At 40.3% G+C, this 15918-nt stretch overlaps 1 protein-coding gene across 1 annotated transcript in view; it reads left to right on the plus strand.

Moving 5' to 3' along the window:
• Positions 1 to 11144, plus strand: part of Sdha (succinate dehydrogenase complex flavoprotein subunit A) — a 25412-nt gene extending 14268 nt beyond the window's left edge. The window contains exons 7-15 of the mRNA XM_034523328.2: positions 3471 to 3595; positions 4751 to 4919; positions 5649 to 5844; positions 6520 to 6691; positions 7154 to 7272; positions 8243 to 8354; positions 8544 to 8674; positions 10024 to 10137; positions 10786 to 11144. Coding sequence (XP_034379219.1) covers positions 3471 to 3595; positions 4751 to 4919; positions 5649 to 5844; positions 6520 to 6691; positions 7154 to 7272; positions 8243 to 8354; positions 8544 to 8674; positions 10024 to 10137; positions 10786 to 10872 — 1225 coding nt within the window. The 3' untranslated portion in view covers positions 10873 to 11144. The remainder of the gene's footprint in view (positions 1 to 3470; positions 3596 to 4750; positions 4920 to 5648; positions 5845 to 6519; positions 6692 to 7153; positions 7273 to 8242; positions 8355 to 8543; positions 8675 to 10023; positions 10138 to 10785) is intronic.
• Positions 11145 to 15918: the final 4774 nt, after the last annotated feature.

Below are 15918 nucleotides of genomic sequence, written 5' to 3' on the forward strand. Positions count from 1 at the left end.
TTTGCTTTTTTGTTAAATAAAATGGTTCAGATGTAGGTCTTCATGTCACTTCATGTGACCTCATGTCACCTCATTTCCCAGCCTTGGTACCTACCTTTGTCACAATATAGATGTTCTCTGAGCACAATAGGGCACAATTTGGCATTATAAAGCTTACTTTACCTGTTCTTATATAAATAATAAGCTTGGAGAGTCATATGGTATTTTCAGATAAACTTTCTTGCTTTCTTAATTACTGTGTATACTGATTCTTAGAATCAAGAAGTACTAAAAAGTACTATTTGCTTGCATGATGAAAATAAGGACATTTCAGTTTATATCATTTCATTTTTACCATTTTTAAAGTTTTGAGCTGAAGGTATATCTCAGTTGTAGAGTATTTGCTTGTCTAGAATCCATATGGTCCTGGATTCATTCTCCTTTACCACCATTCTTCCCGCCAAAAAAGAAAAGAAAAGGAAAGAAAGTTTGAGTAAACAAACATTTTTAAATAGGTATAGAACCTGAATGATGTTTTTCCAGGATGGAGGGATTGCACTTGGTCAGCAGATTTATGAAAGAGCTCACCACTGTTAAACATCTGCAGAGTCAGGTCACATCCACGTTTGTAAAGATGGTTAATGTAATGAGACAGATGATAGTGAATGTTGATGAAGATGTAGAGAAAAAGCCGCCAGCTGTCTTAGTTGCTTCTAAGTTACTTGATAAAATACCATGACCAAGGCAACCTATAAAAGAAAATGTTAAATCTAGCCTCCAGTTTTAGAGAACAAGAATCCATGAAGGTGGAGTAAAGGTGCAACTGAGAGCTCAGTCTTGATCCACTACCATGAGGCAGAGAGAATCCAGAGTCTTTTGAGACATCAAAGCCCACCCCAGTGACACACCTTCTCAAACAGTTCCACTCATTGGGGACAAAGTATTCAAATATATGAGCTCATGGGGGCCATTTTTAATCAAACCACCATACTGGGTAAAAGCAGTTGCCATACAAGTCTGACAATCTACCTGAATTCAATTTCCAGAACCAACAGAGAAACTCCTTTTAAGTTTTCCTCTGACTCCCACACACATGCCATGGCAGTGCCTGTTCTTTTTTGTTTGTTTTGTTTGTTTTTTTCTTAAAACAATGGGTAGAGAGATGGCTTAGTATTAAGAGCTGCTACTCTGGCAAAGGACCTAAGTTCTGGTCCCAGCATTCACTTCAGAAGGCTCACAACTCCTGTAACTCCAGCTTTGAGGTAGACACTTTGGGCATTGACTCGCTTGTTGCATAACTCATACACAGACACATAAACATAAAATCTTAAAAAAAAATAAAAAGATAGTAAAAGTACCCTAAAAGTCTAAAGGCCATTGGGAGTATACATTGGTAGTTATTGTGGAAGCGCCTCGAAAAACTAAAGAAGACTGAGGCTTTATAGGCAAGAGACACTGAGGCTTTGGTAGACTTGCCACCTACACATAAATATCAGACCTTGGATGCCCAGAGCCCACATAAAACTGAGCAAGTATGGCCCTGTCTGCAGTTTCATGACTTAGGAGGCAGAGTAGGGATTCTGCAGCATATGCTAGCTAGAGAGACTAGCTAGCTAGTTGACAAGCCCTTGGCTCCAATAAAATATAATGCAATCAAGAAAGACACCCATTATTAACATCAAGCCTACACACACAAACTCTTGTACCTGAAGCCAGAAGAATGAAACTAACATGGTGTGGCAGTCCCACCATAGCAGTATATGCAAAGGGGATGAAGTCAGCATAATCACATCATGAATATATCAGCTGTGCACATGTTTGCTGTAGTACTCACCATGGCCAGACCCTCACTGTAAACAAACACAACAATATGCAGGGAAAGGTTTATTTTGGCTAATGATTTCAGCAGGTTCAGTCCATGGAATATGGATTCATGTATTTGAGCAGGACAAGTATGTCATGGGGGACAGCTCTTCACTTCATGACAAAAAGTGAAAGACATTAGCCCAGGACTATATATTTCTAGGGACATACCCCGAGAGATCTGCCTTCTCCAATAAACCCTTATGCCGTAAAGGCTTCACTGCTTCCCAGATAGTGCAAGTTGCCATGGACCAAGCCTTTTCAACATGAGACTATAGGGGAAATTTATATTCAAATAAAAACAATTTGAGTCATGAGATGAGCAGTTTCTGAAATCTAATAATATATTGGCTACAGTAATGATACAGTTGCCAAGAGTCCTAAGTGCCCACAAAGAAAGGATAGTTATGTAAAGTTATGTGTTAATGAAATTGGTTGTAGAAGTTGGTTGCCAGTATACATTATCAGATCATGTGGACATCTTACAAATGTAAAGTAAAGCTGGGGGAGAAATAGTAAAAGAAAATAACAAATTAACAAATATTTAAATTTTTTTCATTATATGGTTGTTTGACTAGGAATGGCTCCTATAGACTCGTGTGTGTGTGTGTGTGTGTGTGTGTGTGTGTGTGTGTGTGTGTGTGTGTTTGTGTGTGTGTGTGTGTGAATGCTTGGCCCACAGGGAGTAGCACTATTAGGAGGTATGGCCTTGTTGGAGGAAGTATATCACTATGGAGACAGGCTTAGAGTTTCATGTACTTCAGCTAGACCTAGTGTGGCAGTCTTCTTTTGCTGACTGAAGATTAAGATGTAGATCTCAGCTCCTTCTCCAGCACCATGCCTGCCTGCATGCTGCCATGCTTCCCACCATGATGACAATGGACCAAAACTTGTAAGTCAGCCTCAGTTAATTGTTTTCCTTTATAAGAATTGCTGTGGCAGGGCGATGGTGGCGCACGCCTTTAATCCCAGCACTTGGGAGGCAGAGGCAGGTGGATTTCTGAGTTCGAGGCCAGCCTGGTCTACAGAGTGAGTTCCAGGACAGCCAGGGCTACACAGAGAAACCCTGTCTCGAAAAACAAAAAACAAACAAGAATTGCTGTGGTCATGTTGTCTCTTCACAGCACTAGAAACCAAAACTAACGGGCAGTGGTGGCTCACACCTTTAATACCAGCACTTGGGAGGCAGAGTCAGGATTTCTGAGTTCGAGGCCAGCCTGGTTTACAGAGTGAGTTCCAGGATAGCCAGGGCTACACAGAGAAACCCTGTCTCAAAAAATCAAAACAACAATGACAACAACAAAAAGAAACTATAACTAAGACTCATTATAAAAGCTATATATCCATATCAGGAAAATCCTTTGAAGATAAAGCACAGAGTACCAAAATACAAAACAAAAAAGAAAAAAAAAATTCTCTTCTCTGTCTCCCAGTCTCCATCCCATGGTAAAAACATCACAAATGTGGCCTCCAAGTATTGTGTGCCATGTATATATATGCATGGGTCAGAGTACATCAGAGTACATTATAACCAAGGGGTTATTAAAGGTTGGTGCCTCAGAGACTTCACTATATAAGAAGAGGTTTGGTGTGGATTGATACTTACAGTCACTATTTTCTGTTTTCAGGGGCTATGGGCGAACCTACTTCAGCTGTACATCTGCCCATACCAGCACAGGGGACGGCACAGCCATGGTCACTAGGGCTGGTTTGCCTTGCCAGGACTTAGAATTTGTTCAGTTCCACCCCACAGGTAGGACAGGATGCCTGTCTGGCTCTGGGTTCCTCTGTGTATTTTAAGCATGAATACCTATTCATTGCTTTGTGGTGCACTTCTCCCACCTTGAATCCTTGAGGAGGGTTTCTCCTGGTTCCATAAAGGCAGTTCATAATAGATTTTGGTTTCAGGGGCTTAGGTACCTGTGTTAAGAGGAATGTAAAGTTAGACCAGATTGCACCTGATGCCAAATTAGGGTTTAGATTTGGAAGAGGGAAAGAGCTAGTTATGGGAGAAATTATTAGCTCATCCTGTCAGAGGATAGAGATGAGCAGAGATAGAGAATGAAAAACAAGTGAGTTAGTTTTCTTCAATTTCTGTCTGGAGCTAGTCATGTACTGTGTTTAGCACTCCATCTTTTATGCTTTCTTTACAATATATAAGAAACTACCCAACGGATGTTACTGAAGCTATGAAAAGTGAAAAGCACTTCTAGAGCATGTAGCCTTTTGGGCATATAAAAGGAAAATTAGCTTTAAAATAACCCTTATTTAGTCTTGTCCCTTAAAACTCAGTACTTGACGTTCCTTGTTTTTCCTTATACTGAAAGACACAGAATTATATCAAGAAACTTCATCATGCTCCTCGGGTTTGAATTTGGGCTTTGCCCTTTAATAGCTCTCTAACTTAAATGAGTTACTGATTTTTTTTTTTTTTTTTTTTTTTGGTCTCTGAGGATAGACTTCTTAGTATCCATCATAGACCTGTAATGAGTGAACGTTTAGACTTGATACAAGTGTAAATATTAACCATTAAAATAATTTTTGCTGTTTCGGTACTTAAGATAGAAATTCTCTAAGCTGTTTTATTCCTGCCTAAACGTGTTACCACATTTCTTGGTATAAAGATATATTTAAAAAAATTAAGTCTACTAAGCGTGGATGATGTTTAATGAGAGTATGGGTTAGACCCTGTGAGTGAGCTGCCAGTCCTTCTTTCTGGTTTGTTGCTGCTCCTTGTCACACACATTCCTCCTCCTACTTGACTTTTCTTCTTATTTTGAGTTTAACAGTCTTTGTGTCTCCTTTCCTTTTCTCCCAAAAAAGTGGCTTCTAAAAAAGAATTAACCATTTGAAGTAGTTTCCTAGTCCTTGTTTATTTATAAACATTTAATCACCTGGATTTTTACAGGTATATATGGTGCTGGCTGCCTCATCACAGAAGGGTGTCGTGGAGAGGGAGGTATTCTCATCAACAGTCAAGGTGAAAGGTTCATGGAGAGATATGCCCCTGTTGCCAAGGACCTGGCATCAAGAGATGTTGTGTCTCGATCCATGACTCTTGAGATCCGTGAAGGAAGGTCTGTAATTCTCCTCCAGGGATACAGGAGTGTAGGCAGGTGGATAAACGTGTCCTCTTTTCTCTTTGGTAGCCATTAGGTCACATCTACCTTTGCAGACAGGTGCCCTGCCCTCAGGGTCAGGGTCAGAGAACAAAGCTGCTCCATTGTTTTCTGACTAACGTGTTAGTTTACATCCTTAAAGACATACATTTTGAGAGTCTTCTTCACACCAGCATGTGTGTAGGTGTATCATCATATATTCTTGGTATGAGCATGAGAGTCACAGACTCAGCCAATACTCAGCTTTAGGAGTTACTTTGTTTTATTCAGTACTACAGGTGTCTTGGCAGATGTTCTTCAGGGCTTGTGTGTCACTTGTCTTTTAGAGAAATTGCCTTAAGTTCCAAGTGCCTGGCTTTAATCTAGGGACTTAATGTGGGTTTGACACTTTAATTTAAAACTCAGAAGTCTGGTGAGTTATGGGAAACTTTCTAATACATGTACCAAGGAAAACATAGGAAATCATAACACCCAAGGCAAGGATGTAAGATTGCTGAGTATAGGCTTCTATTCTTGGCTGTGTCCTTGCATAGAAGTGTTCCTGACACACTATGATTAAAAAAGTGTCACTGACCATAGATGCAGGTGAAAATTTCCTCAAGATCAAAGATCGTTCAGTCTCACATAGTGATTTTAATTAGCTCTTTCCTACCGTTCTTTGCCTCATGTTACAGTGTTTATTTGCAGAGGCTGTGGCCCTGAGAAAGATCACGTCTACCTGCAGTTGCATCATCTGCCCCCTGAGCAGCTGGCCACACGTCTGCCTGGAATTTCAGAGACGGCCATGATCTTCGCTGGTGTGGATGTCACTAAGGAACCCATCCCAGTCCTCCCCACTGTGCATTACAACATGGGTGGGATTCCCACTAACTACAAGGGACAGGTGATAGTGACAAGGCTACTGCACAAAAATCCGTTTAGAGCTTAGAAACACAGAAGCAAAAATGCAGTGTATTTGATAGTTTAACGTTAATTATAAAATGCCATACCTGCCAGGCAGTGAGAGGCTAGGTTATGTTCTTGGGTTTGCATCTACTTGGTAATAACCAATAGAATGCTAATTCCCCTATACCTATAATACTATGCACTGTTTTCATTTTACAGTTGCTTTTCTATATTATTTAAAACTTTTACAGTGAACTTTTAAGTTAGTGATCTATATATACAATTGGTACTTGGGTTATAAGCAGTTCACAAGTGCTTATCAGCTGGTCCTTCTGGTTTGGACTCCTGGTTAACAGAGATCCTGTTTTCCTCATCCCTTTAGGTGTTCCACCATCTGCCACAGTCCTTAGTTCAATCAGAGTGACTGACACTCTGGGGAACCTAAAACACCCTGTGACCTGTTGGTTAGTGCAATCAGAGTGACTGACACTCTGACCTGTTGGTAGCAAACAGCACAAGTTGTAGAGCAGAAGGAGAACTGGGAATGTACTAAAGCGAATGGAGCAGAGAAGATGCCATTTTACTTTTGTTACTTCAGGCATGGGGAGTCTGCCAGGAAGCAAGCGTGTGGAAGTGTGTGTGTTTTGTTGCCTCACCTGACATATCCCTGCAGGTGCTGAAGCATGTGAATGGCCAGGATCAGATTGTGCCTGGTCTGTATGCCTGTGGAGAGGCTGCCTGCGCCTCGGTGCATGGTGCCAACCGGCTTGGAGCAAATTCTCTTTTGGACCTTGTAGTCTTTGGCCGAGCATGTGCCCTCAGCATTGCAGAATCTTGCAGGCCTGGTATGTATTCTCTTCAAGCCCTCAAGCTATTCTGTTCAGGAGCCTGCATAGTCTTTATTTATTGCTGGGAATTTGCTTAGTGATCATAGAGGAAATCTGCTTTTTCCCATATCCCTTCATGAAAAAAGTGTGAGGCTAACATCTCAAATTGAGATCATTATCTTAAGGGTAACCAGTTTCTTCACTAGAGTAACAGTAAATCTGATCACATACAGGTCTCTTAGTTTCAAAACTGTTTATCTACTTAATGGCAAAATCTTTTCTTCTGTATATGTTCTTAAGAACTGACTGAGTCAGTATCTCATTCCTTAGGTCGGTGCCAAGACAATGTTGGCTTAGATTATGTCTGTGCTTTCCAGACTTCTGGAATGGCTACGATACAATTTGAGTGTTATTCAACATCTCTTTCTTTTTTTTCCCCCAAAAGTGATTTCGAAAGTTAAATTCCATCTTTCTTTTAAGGTGATAAAGTTCCTCCAATTAAAGCAAATGCTGGAGAAGAATCAGTTATGAATCTTGACAAGTTGAGATTTGCCGATGGAAGTATAAGAACATCTGAACTACGCCTCAGCATGCAGAAGGTAGGAACAGACATAGTGACAGCCACCCTGCATTAGTGCTTGGGATTGACAGCAGGAGAACCTGTTCCTCATTTTGCCAAGCAGAGTATAGAAGTGATCAGGAGCCTCTCATGCAGAAGTATTTCTTTCCATATGGAACATGGGAGTTATTAATTTAGGGCAGAAATAAGTTGCAGCTTTAGCACCAGGGACTTGACTTTCTCTGACAATCCTTTATGTGAGCTTGACATCATCTTCAGACTAGGACTGCCTGTCATGTGTGTTCCAGCCAATAAGAAGGAGAAGACCATCAGAAACTGCATCCCAGGTCACTTAGAAGCCAGCATAGCTCCCTCGCTCACCTTTCATTTTCCAGAACTAGTTGTGCTGCTTTACTTAGCCCTTTCAGCTCTGAGAGAAATGTCCTTAGACTGAATCTTGTTTTACTATAACAAAGTCAGAAAGTGGAGAGAGTGAAATGGGCAGGAGCTAACCCAGCCCCTAAAACAGTGTGGCACAGCACCTGGCCCCAGGGTTCCCAGGTCTTGGTTCCTCCTTACCCTCATGATCTCCCAGTTTTGTACCCACCACTGCTAGCCCACTGGACACTAGGATGGTTATGTTCCAGAAATGCTGCCAGAGAAGTAAAATAATTTTAAGTGACATACAGATTTGTTGTGAGAGACATAATATATATAGAAACATATTTAAGTGTAATCAGAATTTCATTTTTACTAAGGTAAAGTGGCATACTTGGGAGACTGTAATAGGAAGATCACATGCATATATAGTAAGACCCTTTCTCCAGGAAAAAAGTACTTTAAGTTTAAATTTAATTCATAGTCTAATTTAACTCTTGTCATAAGTCTAATTCATAGCCTAGTTTAAGTTGTATAAATATATTAAATGTTGAAAATCTAAAGTTGTAAGAGTTTTTGCCTGTCTTTTTTAAAGTCTGTAATTAAAAGTTTGTAATGGTATTTTATTATAGTCGATGCAAAACCATGCTGCAGTGTTCCGTGTGGGAAGTGTATTGCAAGAAGGCTGTGAAAAAATCAGCCAGCTATATGGAGACCTAAAGCATCTAAAGACATTTGACAGGGGTAAGTCAGCAGTCCTCTGAGAGGATACTGCCTTGTTTGGGATAAGCTGCTATCTGTCCCATTTACCACTACCTTATTCCATGCTTGCTGTCCAGCTGTTTCTTCCCACAGCTGTATGTTGCTAGTAAGTTTAGAGTTCCTACGTGACTGGGTCCTATTTGTCTCTCATGGGTTCTTGTGTATCCCCAGGAATGGTCTGGAATACAGACCTGGTGGAGACCCTGGAGCTACAGAATCTGATGCTCTGCGCATTGCAGACCATATATGGTGCAGAAGCCCGGAAGGAGTCACGGGGAGCTCATGCCAGGGAAGATTACAAAGTATGTCTTCAAGATACATGTTGACCTGACACTGCCCACTCAGTTCTTCTCATCCCTGCTTGCTTTCTCTTTCACTTATTTTCCCAAAACAAAATCAAGGAAAACACTTTTCTCTTCAATATTCGATTCATATTCTTACTCTCAGACCTTTTTCTTGCTTTGAGTCAGCCCATGCAGCATGTGTAAGAACAGGCCTAGTTCTTACAGGGCTAATGGTAAAGTGCGGCCAGTGGCCACGTCAGGAAATGCTGACTTATCGAGCCATCAGAGCAGACCTGTCTTGATCTGTGCTGGCCATGATTTTCATGCAGACTATTGTCTGTACAAAACACACATGTTGGATTCTACATGTGATGGTGGAAAACACGAGAAGCTTGGGTGTAGCTCCAAGTTCAGGATGAATACATCAACTAAAGAGTTAGACTTTCCATGATGGGTGCATAGGTTCTGGACAGTGCAGGATGGTGAGTAACTAGAAAAGTAAGCTAAGCACAAGTTTTCATTTGCTATGAACATGTATTGATTTAACCCGCAGTGATCAAGTGGATGAGAAGAGACATGGGCAAGCATATCTCCAATATGTACCAATGAACTTCTTCAAAGTTAACCGCTAGGAACAAAGATAAATAAGGCTTTGAAGATTTGAGGTAGATTCTGCTCACTCTCAGGAGGCTTATACTGTACTTAGGAATGCACAGCTAGGGCTATGCTTTAGCCCTTTGGCTCAGGTCAGAAACCTCCTCTTGCCTCTCCTCCCATATTTGTTTTCAGTAGAAACAGCAAGGTATCTGATCTTGGTTTTTATTTGAAGAGCCCCTTGCTCATCTAAACTATTCCCATGTGCAGTTTTCTTCATTAGCAGTCAGTGTACTAACATGTAAAAGTTCTTCAGTATAGATGCTAAACTTAGAAAACAGTTAAGTTGGATGTAGTGGCATGTTCCTTTAATCCTAGCACTTGGGAGGCAGAGGCAAGTGGATCTCTGAGTTTGAGGCCAGCCTGGTTTACATAGTGAGTTTTAGGACAGCCAGGGCAATGTAGAGAGACCCTGTCTCAAAACAAAACAAAAGCCCATTTAAAAAAAAAAAAATGCTGAAGGGAAAAGCTGAAGAAATCTCAGTGCATGGAGCTAAAGGAAAAATTACATAAATGATATTTAATTCTAATACCTACCTACATACAGAGTTGTAAGAGGAAATGCAGAAGTGGATGTTGTGTATTTGCATTCCTGGCTCCAAAAGCCCTTTGTCACAGTGTCCACTTCCTGGTGTTGGTCTGTGCATCTTTAATATTTTCTATGGTTTTAATGTTGTTCTCTGGTGAGAGATGGAGGTGTGTTTTGACCTCAGGTGCGGATCGATGAATATGATTACTCCAAGCCCATCCAGGGGCAGCAGAAGAGGCCATTTGGGGAACACTGGAGGAAGCATACCCTCTCATATGTGGACATCAAGACTGGGAAGGTATGTGGGCATACGTCAGCCCAGGGATGTCCTGAGCCAATTTATTTGGCCTTTGATGGTTGACCAGTTTAGAAAGCAACCTAGTTTTAAACCAGTTGTTAGCAGAACCAAGATATCACTGAAAAAGAATGTGAGTCATGCTTTGCTTCTTGCTGGAAACAGAAACCAGTGCCTGGGTGGTTCACAGGTACCCTTAGTATAGGACTAGCTCTCATCTTCTGTACCAGATAAAGAACACTGGGCAATGATAAGATGTCTGATGCTTGTGGTAGTTAGTTAGTGGTGGCTACTGTTAGTATCTTTATATCACTGTGATAAAATACTTGACATAAATAACTTAAAGAATTAAAGATTTATTTTGTCTCCCGGTTTTAGAAAGTTAAGTCCATTGTTATGTGGACTCATTCAGTTAAGCAGAATGTCATGACAAAGATGGCTGTTCACCTGGTAGCAGGAGGCTAAGTCAGGAGAAGCTTGAATTGGAGGCCAGCATAAGCTGTAGAGGGAGATGGGGTAGGGGGAATTACCATAATTTACATAATTCTCATGCCTGTAAATGTACTTGATGGTTTAATTTTACAGAAGCACAAAAGAAATGGCTGTTTGTAAATTTTCATGCCTTGATTCACCCTGACTCTTTTCTCCAAGGTTACTTTGGAGTACAGACCTGTTATTGACAAGACCTTGAATGAGGCTGACTGTGCCACTGTACCTCCTGCTATCCGTTCCTACTGATGAGACCTGAAGCTACAGGACCAGCTTATGTGATTATATATCATAGCCTACCTAGGTTTCCTCTCACACTTGTCTTGTGAAAATTCTGTTCTCGTGAACAAGGAGTCACTTCATAGATTATGATCAACAGCTTGGTAGTACTTCCTGTTAAGGACTTGAGTTGCACCAGACCTTGTCTCTTTATTCTTGTGCAGTGATAAAACTGGCATAATTCTTAAATGAAGTACAAATGAGCAATCTTTTATTTCTAAATAAAACCATGTAGTATTTAATTTTAGTCCTATCAATTGGTCTGAAATAGCAAATATGATTTTCTTCCCCTGTCTAGCTACAGCAGTTGTGTTTTTCAAGTATTGTTTTGTTTTTTCTCTGTGCCATATACTAAACTAGAGTTTGAGGAATGTTAGAATGTAAATGGAAAATAAAATTGAGAAGTAGGGTGGGTCCTTAATAATTTGAAGGAAAGATTGGGTATGGTAATTATTGAGCCAGTGCCTTGTTTAAGTTCCTGGTGAGGAGAGATATATGCAGATGTCCATGTATATTTGAGGGAGTATGTGCTGGCTAGCTTTGTCAACTTGACAAAATCTAGCATTACCTAGGAAGAGAGTCTCAATGAAGGACTGCTTCAGTCAGCTTGGTTCATGGGCATGTCTTTTAGGGACTGGCCTGATTGTGTTAGTTGTTAAGGCTAGACAGCCCACTGTGGGCACCACCATTCTCTAGGCAAAGGAATCTGGACTGTATTAAGAGCAAGCTGAGCATTCCCCATGTATGCATTTATTCATTATCTACTTCTCACTGTGAATCTAACTAGTTGCTTCAGGTTCCTGCCCTGACTTCCTTGAAATTAAGGACTTTAACCAGTAATTGTAAGCCAAATAAACCGTTTCTCAAAGTTGCTTTTGGTGAAGGTGTTCTATCGCAGCAAAAGAAATGAAACTAGCATAGTGCATGCTTATGTGGAGACTAGAGCTTGACATTAGGGTTGTTGGGCCAGAAATAAAAGAAAGGTGATAAGAATCTAGCCACTAAAAGTGACCCAGAACTTTTGTGTCAGTTATAGAAAGTAGCCACACAAAAGTTGCTTTTTACATGCAGGAAAAAAAGATTGTATTTTGTCTACACAGTGCTCATCACTACTAGAAAAGGATGGGCTTTGGTATACACGGTAGCATGGATGAATCTTAACATTGTTGACAAGGGTAAGAAGTCAAGAAGGTACACACTGATCAGTAGCTCATGCAGATTTGGAGAAGGAGGTCCCAAAGATTAGGAGGAAAGTTTTGTGAGATAATTATGTTTGTTATTTTCTGCTAATTATACCTCAAAACTAAAAAAAAAAAAAAAAAAGCGGGGGGTGGGGGGAGAAGGAGAAAAGAAAAGCTATGAAAGCCAGTGTATTAGTCAAGTTTCTATTGCTGTGAACAGAAGCCATGACCAAGGCAACTCTTATAAAGGACAACATATTTAATTAGAGCTGGCTTACAAGTTCAGAGGTTCCATCCATTATCATCAAGGTGGGAGCATGGCAACATTCAGGCAGGCATGGCACAGGAGGAACTGAGAGTTCTACATCTTGATCTGAAGGCCACTAGGAGAAGACTGGCTCCCGTGGCTAGGAGGAGGGTCTCAGAGCTTATCCCCACAGTGACACACTTCCTCCAACAAGGCCACACCTACTCCAAGTGCCACTCTTTGGGCCAAGCATATTCAAACCACTACAGGCAGATATGATGCTGCTTGCCTATACTCCCAGCACTTGAGAGGGTGAGGCAGAAGATTGCCCCCTATTGGAGGCCAGCCAGGTCTATCTAGCAAGACTTTGTTTCCAGAAAACAATAAGGAAAAGCAAATTCCTCACCTATAAAATTGGTAAACACTCTAAACAACACATGAAGTGATGGTATGCAAGGACTCTTGTACATGGCCGATGGAAATGCAAAGCATTGCAGCTTTGGTAGAGAATTTGGCAACATCTAACAAAACTAAGCATTTGCTCTTTGTCTCAACAGTTCTAGGATTCTACTTAAGAAATGAAATGAGCTTTAAGATTGAGTCTTCAGGAAAATGAAAGTGGAGCTCATATTTTTCATAATCCAATTAGAGGGCAGGATGAAACTTAAGCAGGGCATGGTGGCACAAACCTGTACTCTCAGAACTCAAGCTGAGGCAGGAGAATCTTAGTTTAATGCCTTTTCTGTGTAGAGAATCTTTGTGTGCTGTGTGGAAGCATAACCTGTCAATAAAAAAAAGCCTATGGCCAGTGAGCTAAAGCAGAATTAGAAGGTGGGATATCCAGCAGGGAGAGAGAGAAGTCTGAAAAAGAGTGAGGAATGTGAGAGATTCACCTTGAACTCTGGAAGAGATGGGGGAATAAGCCCGAGGAGAGGTAACTATGTCGAAGACATAGAATAATTTAAATGTGTCATATAAGTAACTAGCTAGTTAGGAAGTAAGCCAAAGCTTATGGCCTAATCATTTATTAATAAATAATTGGTCTCAGTCGTTATTTTTGGGAATGAAATGTCTGGGAGCGAAAGCCCACAGTTCCACTTGCCTTAAATGACTGCAAAGTTTCAGACCATTTATTGTCTTTTTAATATTAAAAACAACAGTTCCTTGCTGGGGGATCAGTGCATTCATCTATGGTGGAGGTACTATATAGCTGATAGAAGGAATGAGGAAGATCTTAGGTGTGGTCTATGCCTGTTTTCCCAGTACTCTGGAGGCTAATAAAAAAAATTGAGATGAGATGTGACTGGAGAGATAGTTTAGAGGTTAAAAGTTCATACTTTTCTTTCAGAGACCCTCAATCCCCAGCACATGGGGTAGCTCATAACTATTCCCAGGGCTATCTGATCACTCTGTTCTCCGGTACCTGTACTTGGGTCCACACCCATACAGACACATATATAATTAAAAATAATGAAAATGAAAAGTTTAACCATAGCTTGTGCCATATAGGAAGAGTCTCACAAAAACCCATACATAAATGGCATTATGTTTCATACAATATAAGTGAATGCTTGTTTGCTTGCTTTGAAAAATAAACCAACAAAAACACTAGCAAGAAGAGAAACAGAAGATTGACCTGCTTTATTGCACCAGGAATATCAATTCTTAAGGTTCTGGTTGTACCCCAAAATTTGCATTTCTAGAATAACCAAGGAGTTTGAAAACTCTAGAATGACATGGCCCACCAAAAGGCAGGATAGCAAATGGAAGATTGTGACTACTGAGTATCATGGCTCATACTCATACTGAGTATGCAAAGCTTTATGGGAGTGTTCGAATGTCAGCAATATTGAAGGTTAGTATTTGGAAACACAAGAGTCCCCTGTAGCATAATATGGTGATGTTTTCCTAGTAATCATAAATGTAAATTTCTATACTTCACTAATGAGCTAGGAATCAGAACTTCAAAAATTAAACAGTGTAAAAGAAACAGCAAACCAGGTAAGTAAAAGCTGGTGCCAGGTGTAAGGCACCTTGAAGGAAACAAACACATTCAGACTTGTACTGAGCAATGCTTTATCATAGCCACATGTAGCTAGTTACATTGTAATTAACTTGAAATTTAAACCTACTTCATTACACTGGTCCATCTCCGTTCTCTGTAGCCTCATATGGCAAGTGGCTATGCCAGACCAAGCATGTCCAAACAAGTTCATCTTTAGCCAGTAGTGGTGTGTGGACATTTGCTGCTTCTTCACATCATCTAGTGCACATTTGACACACTCAAACAATACTCACTAAGAAGCCTGAGTTACATAAAAAGTGATAGGTTCTCTTTGGTATTAAATTCAAACCAGAATAATATTGGAGCCAAGTGACAAAGTTCCAACATTAATTTGAGAAAGACTGGGGTGTGCTGAGCTTATTTGGCTCTGCCCAGAGGCTGTTTCAGAAAAGGTAGCTAAAAGAACTTGTCTTCCATGTGCAAATGTTCCATGGCACAATCCACCTGGAAAAGTAAACAAAGGAATCAATATGGCTTAGAGATACACTGTTAAATTAGATATGTATAAAGACATGCATGCATCTGTGCATACACAAAAATATCTTTATGCAAAAGATATGACAATGACTTACCCAGGTCATGCACCTCAGCTCCCAGAAAGAGCCAATGTTTAGGAAAGGTGTAAAGGAAAACAGGAATTTTGTTTATATGGTAGCTCAAAGAAGTAGCTCAGAGAATTAGGCTAAAGGAAAGAGTGCCCAATATTCAGACACATGATATGATTAACATTATAGGAGGAGGACAGTGTTATCTCATTTATTTCTCTACTCCTGGAAAGCTTAGAACAGACCTGGTTAGGAGGAAACTAAACCTGAGATAGGGTAAGGAGATAGATGGTGGTGCCTGGAAGACAGCTACTTGTAAACTGTTGCAGAAGGTAGTCTCCTTGGGACTGGACCTTTATAGCATTCCAAGGTCTGCAAACAGCTAGTAGAGTCCAGACTGTTGGTAGAGTCATCGGATCTGCTGAAGTAAGTTCCTCTGTACTAGAAAACTCCCAGTTCAAGTAGGAAAATTATGGTTAATATTTTTCTATTTCTGGAAAAGAGAAAATGAGCCAAAGATAGGACAGGATAAAAATGGATTTCAGATTCTAAATAAAAGAACTGGAAAAGTCTGAAAGATTATTCAACAAGTGAGATGAACAGTTTATGGGAAATTTTAAAAAATGAATTCACCAAATCATGGAAGAAAATCCCTTTCTTAAAGAATTTTGTAGACTTTGAGGTAAATGTCAAAGCTCTAAGATGTTTCTTTGAAGAATTTGAAAATCTCTTTAGATGTCTCATGGACAAGAACAAGAAAAATGGAGCAGAAAACGATACAGTTGGGAGCTGATCAGATCTATAGCTGTGCTAAATAATGGATGGTTGTCCAAATGGAAGTTTCAGATGTACAAGGCCATATTCTTGGCCCTTGGTCTCTTTACCCTCAGCAAGTAAACTAAAACCCATAAAGACAGCATAGCAGTTCTTATTATAAGTCCATCCCTGGATGAGGAATAGGAGGGCTGGAATATCCTA

The sequence above is a fragment of the Arvicanthis niloticus genome, chromosome 19, assembly GCF_011762505.2.
Source record: "Arvicanthis niloticus isolate mArvNil1 chromosome 19, mArvNil1.pat.X, whole genome shotgun sequence".
NCBI classification, from domain to species: domain Eukaryota; kingdom Metazoa; phylum Chordata; class Mammalia; order Rodentia; family Muridae; genus Arvicanthis; species Arvicanthis niloticus.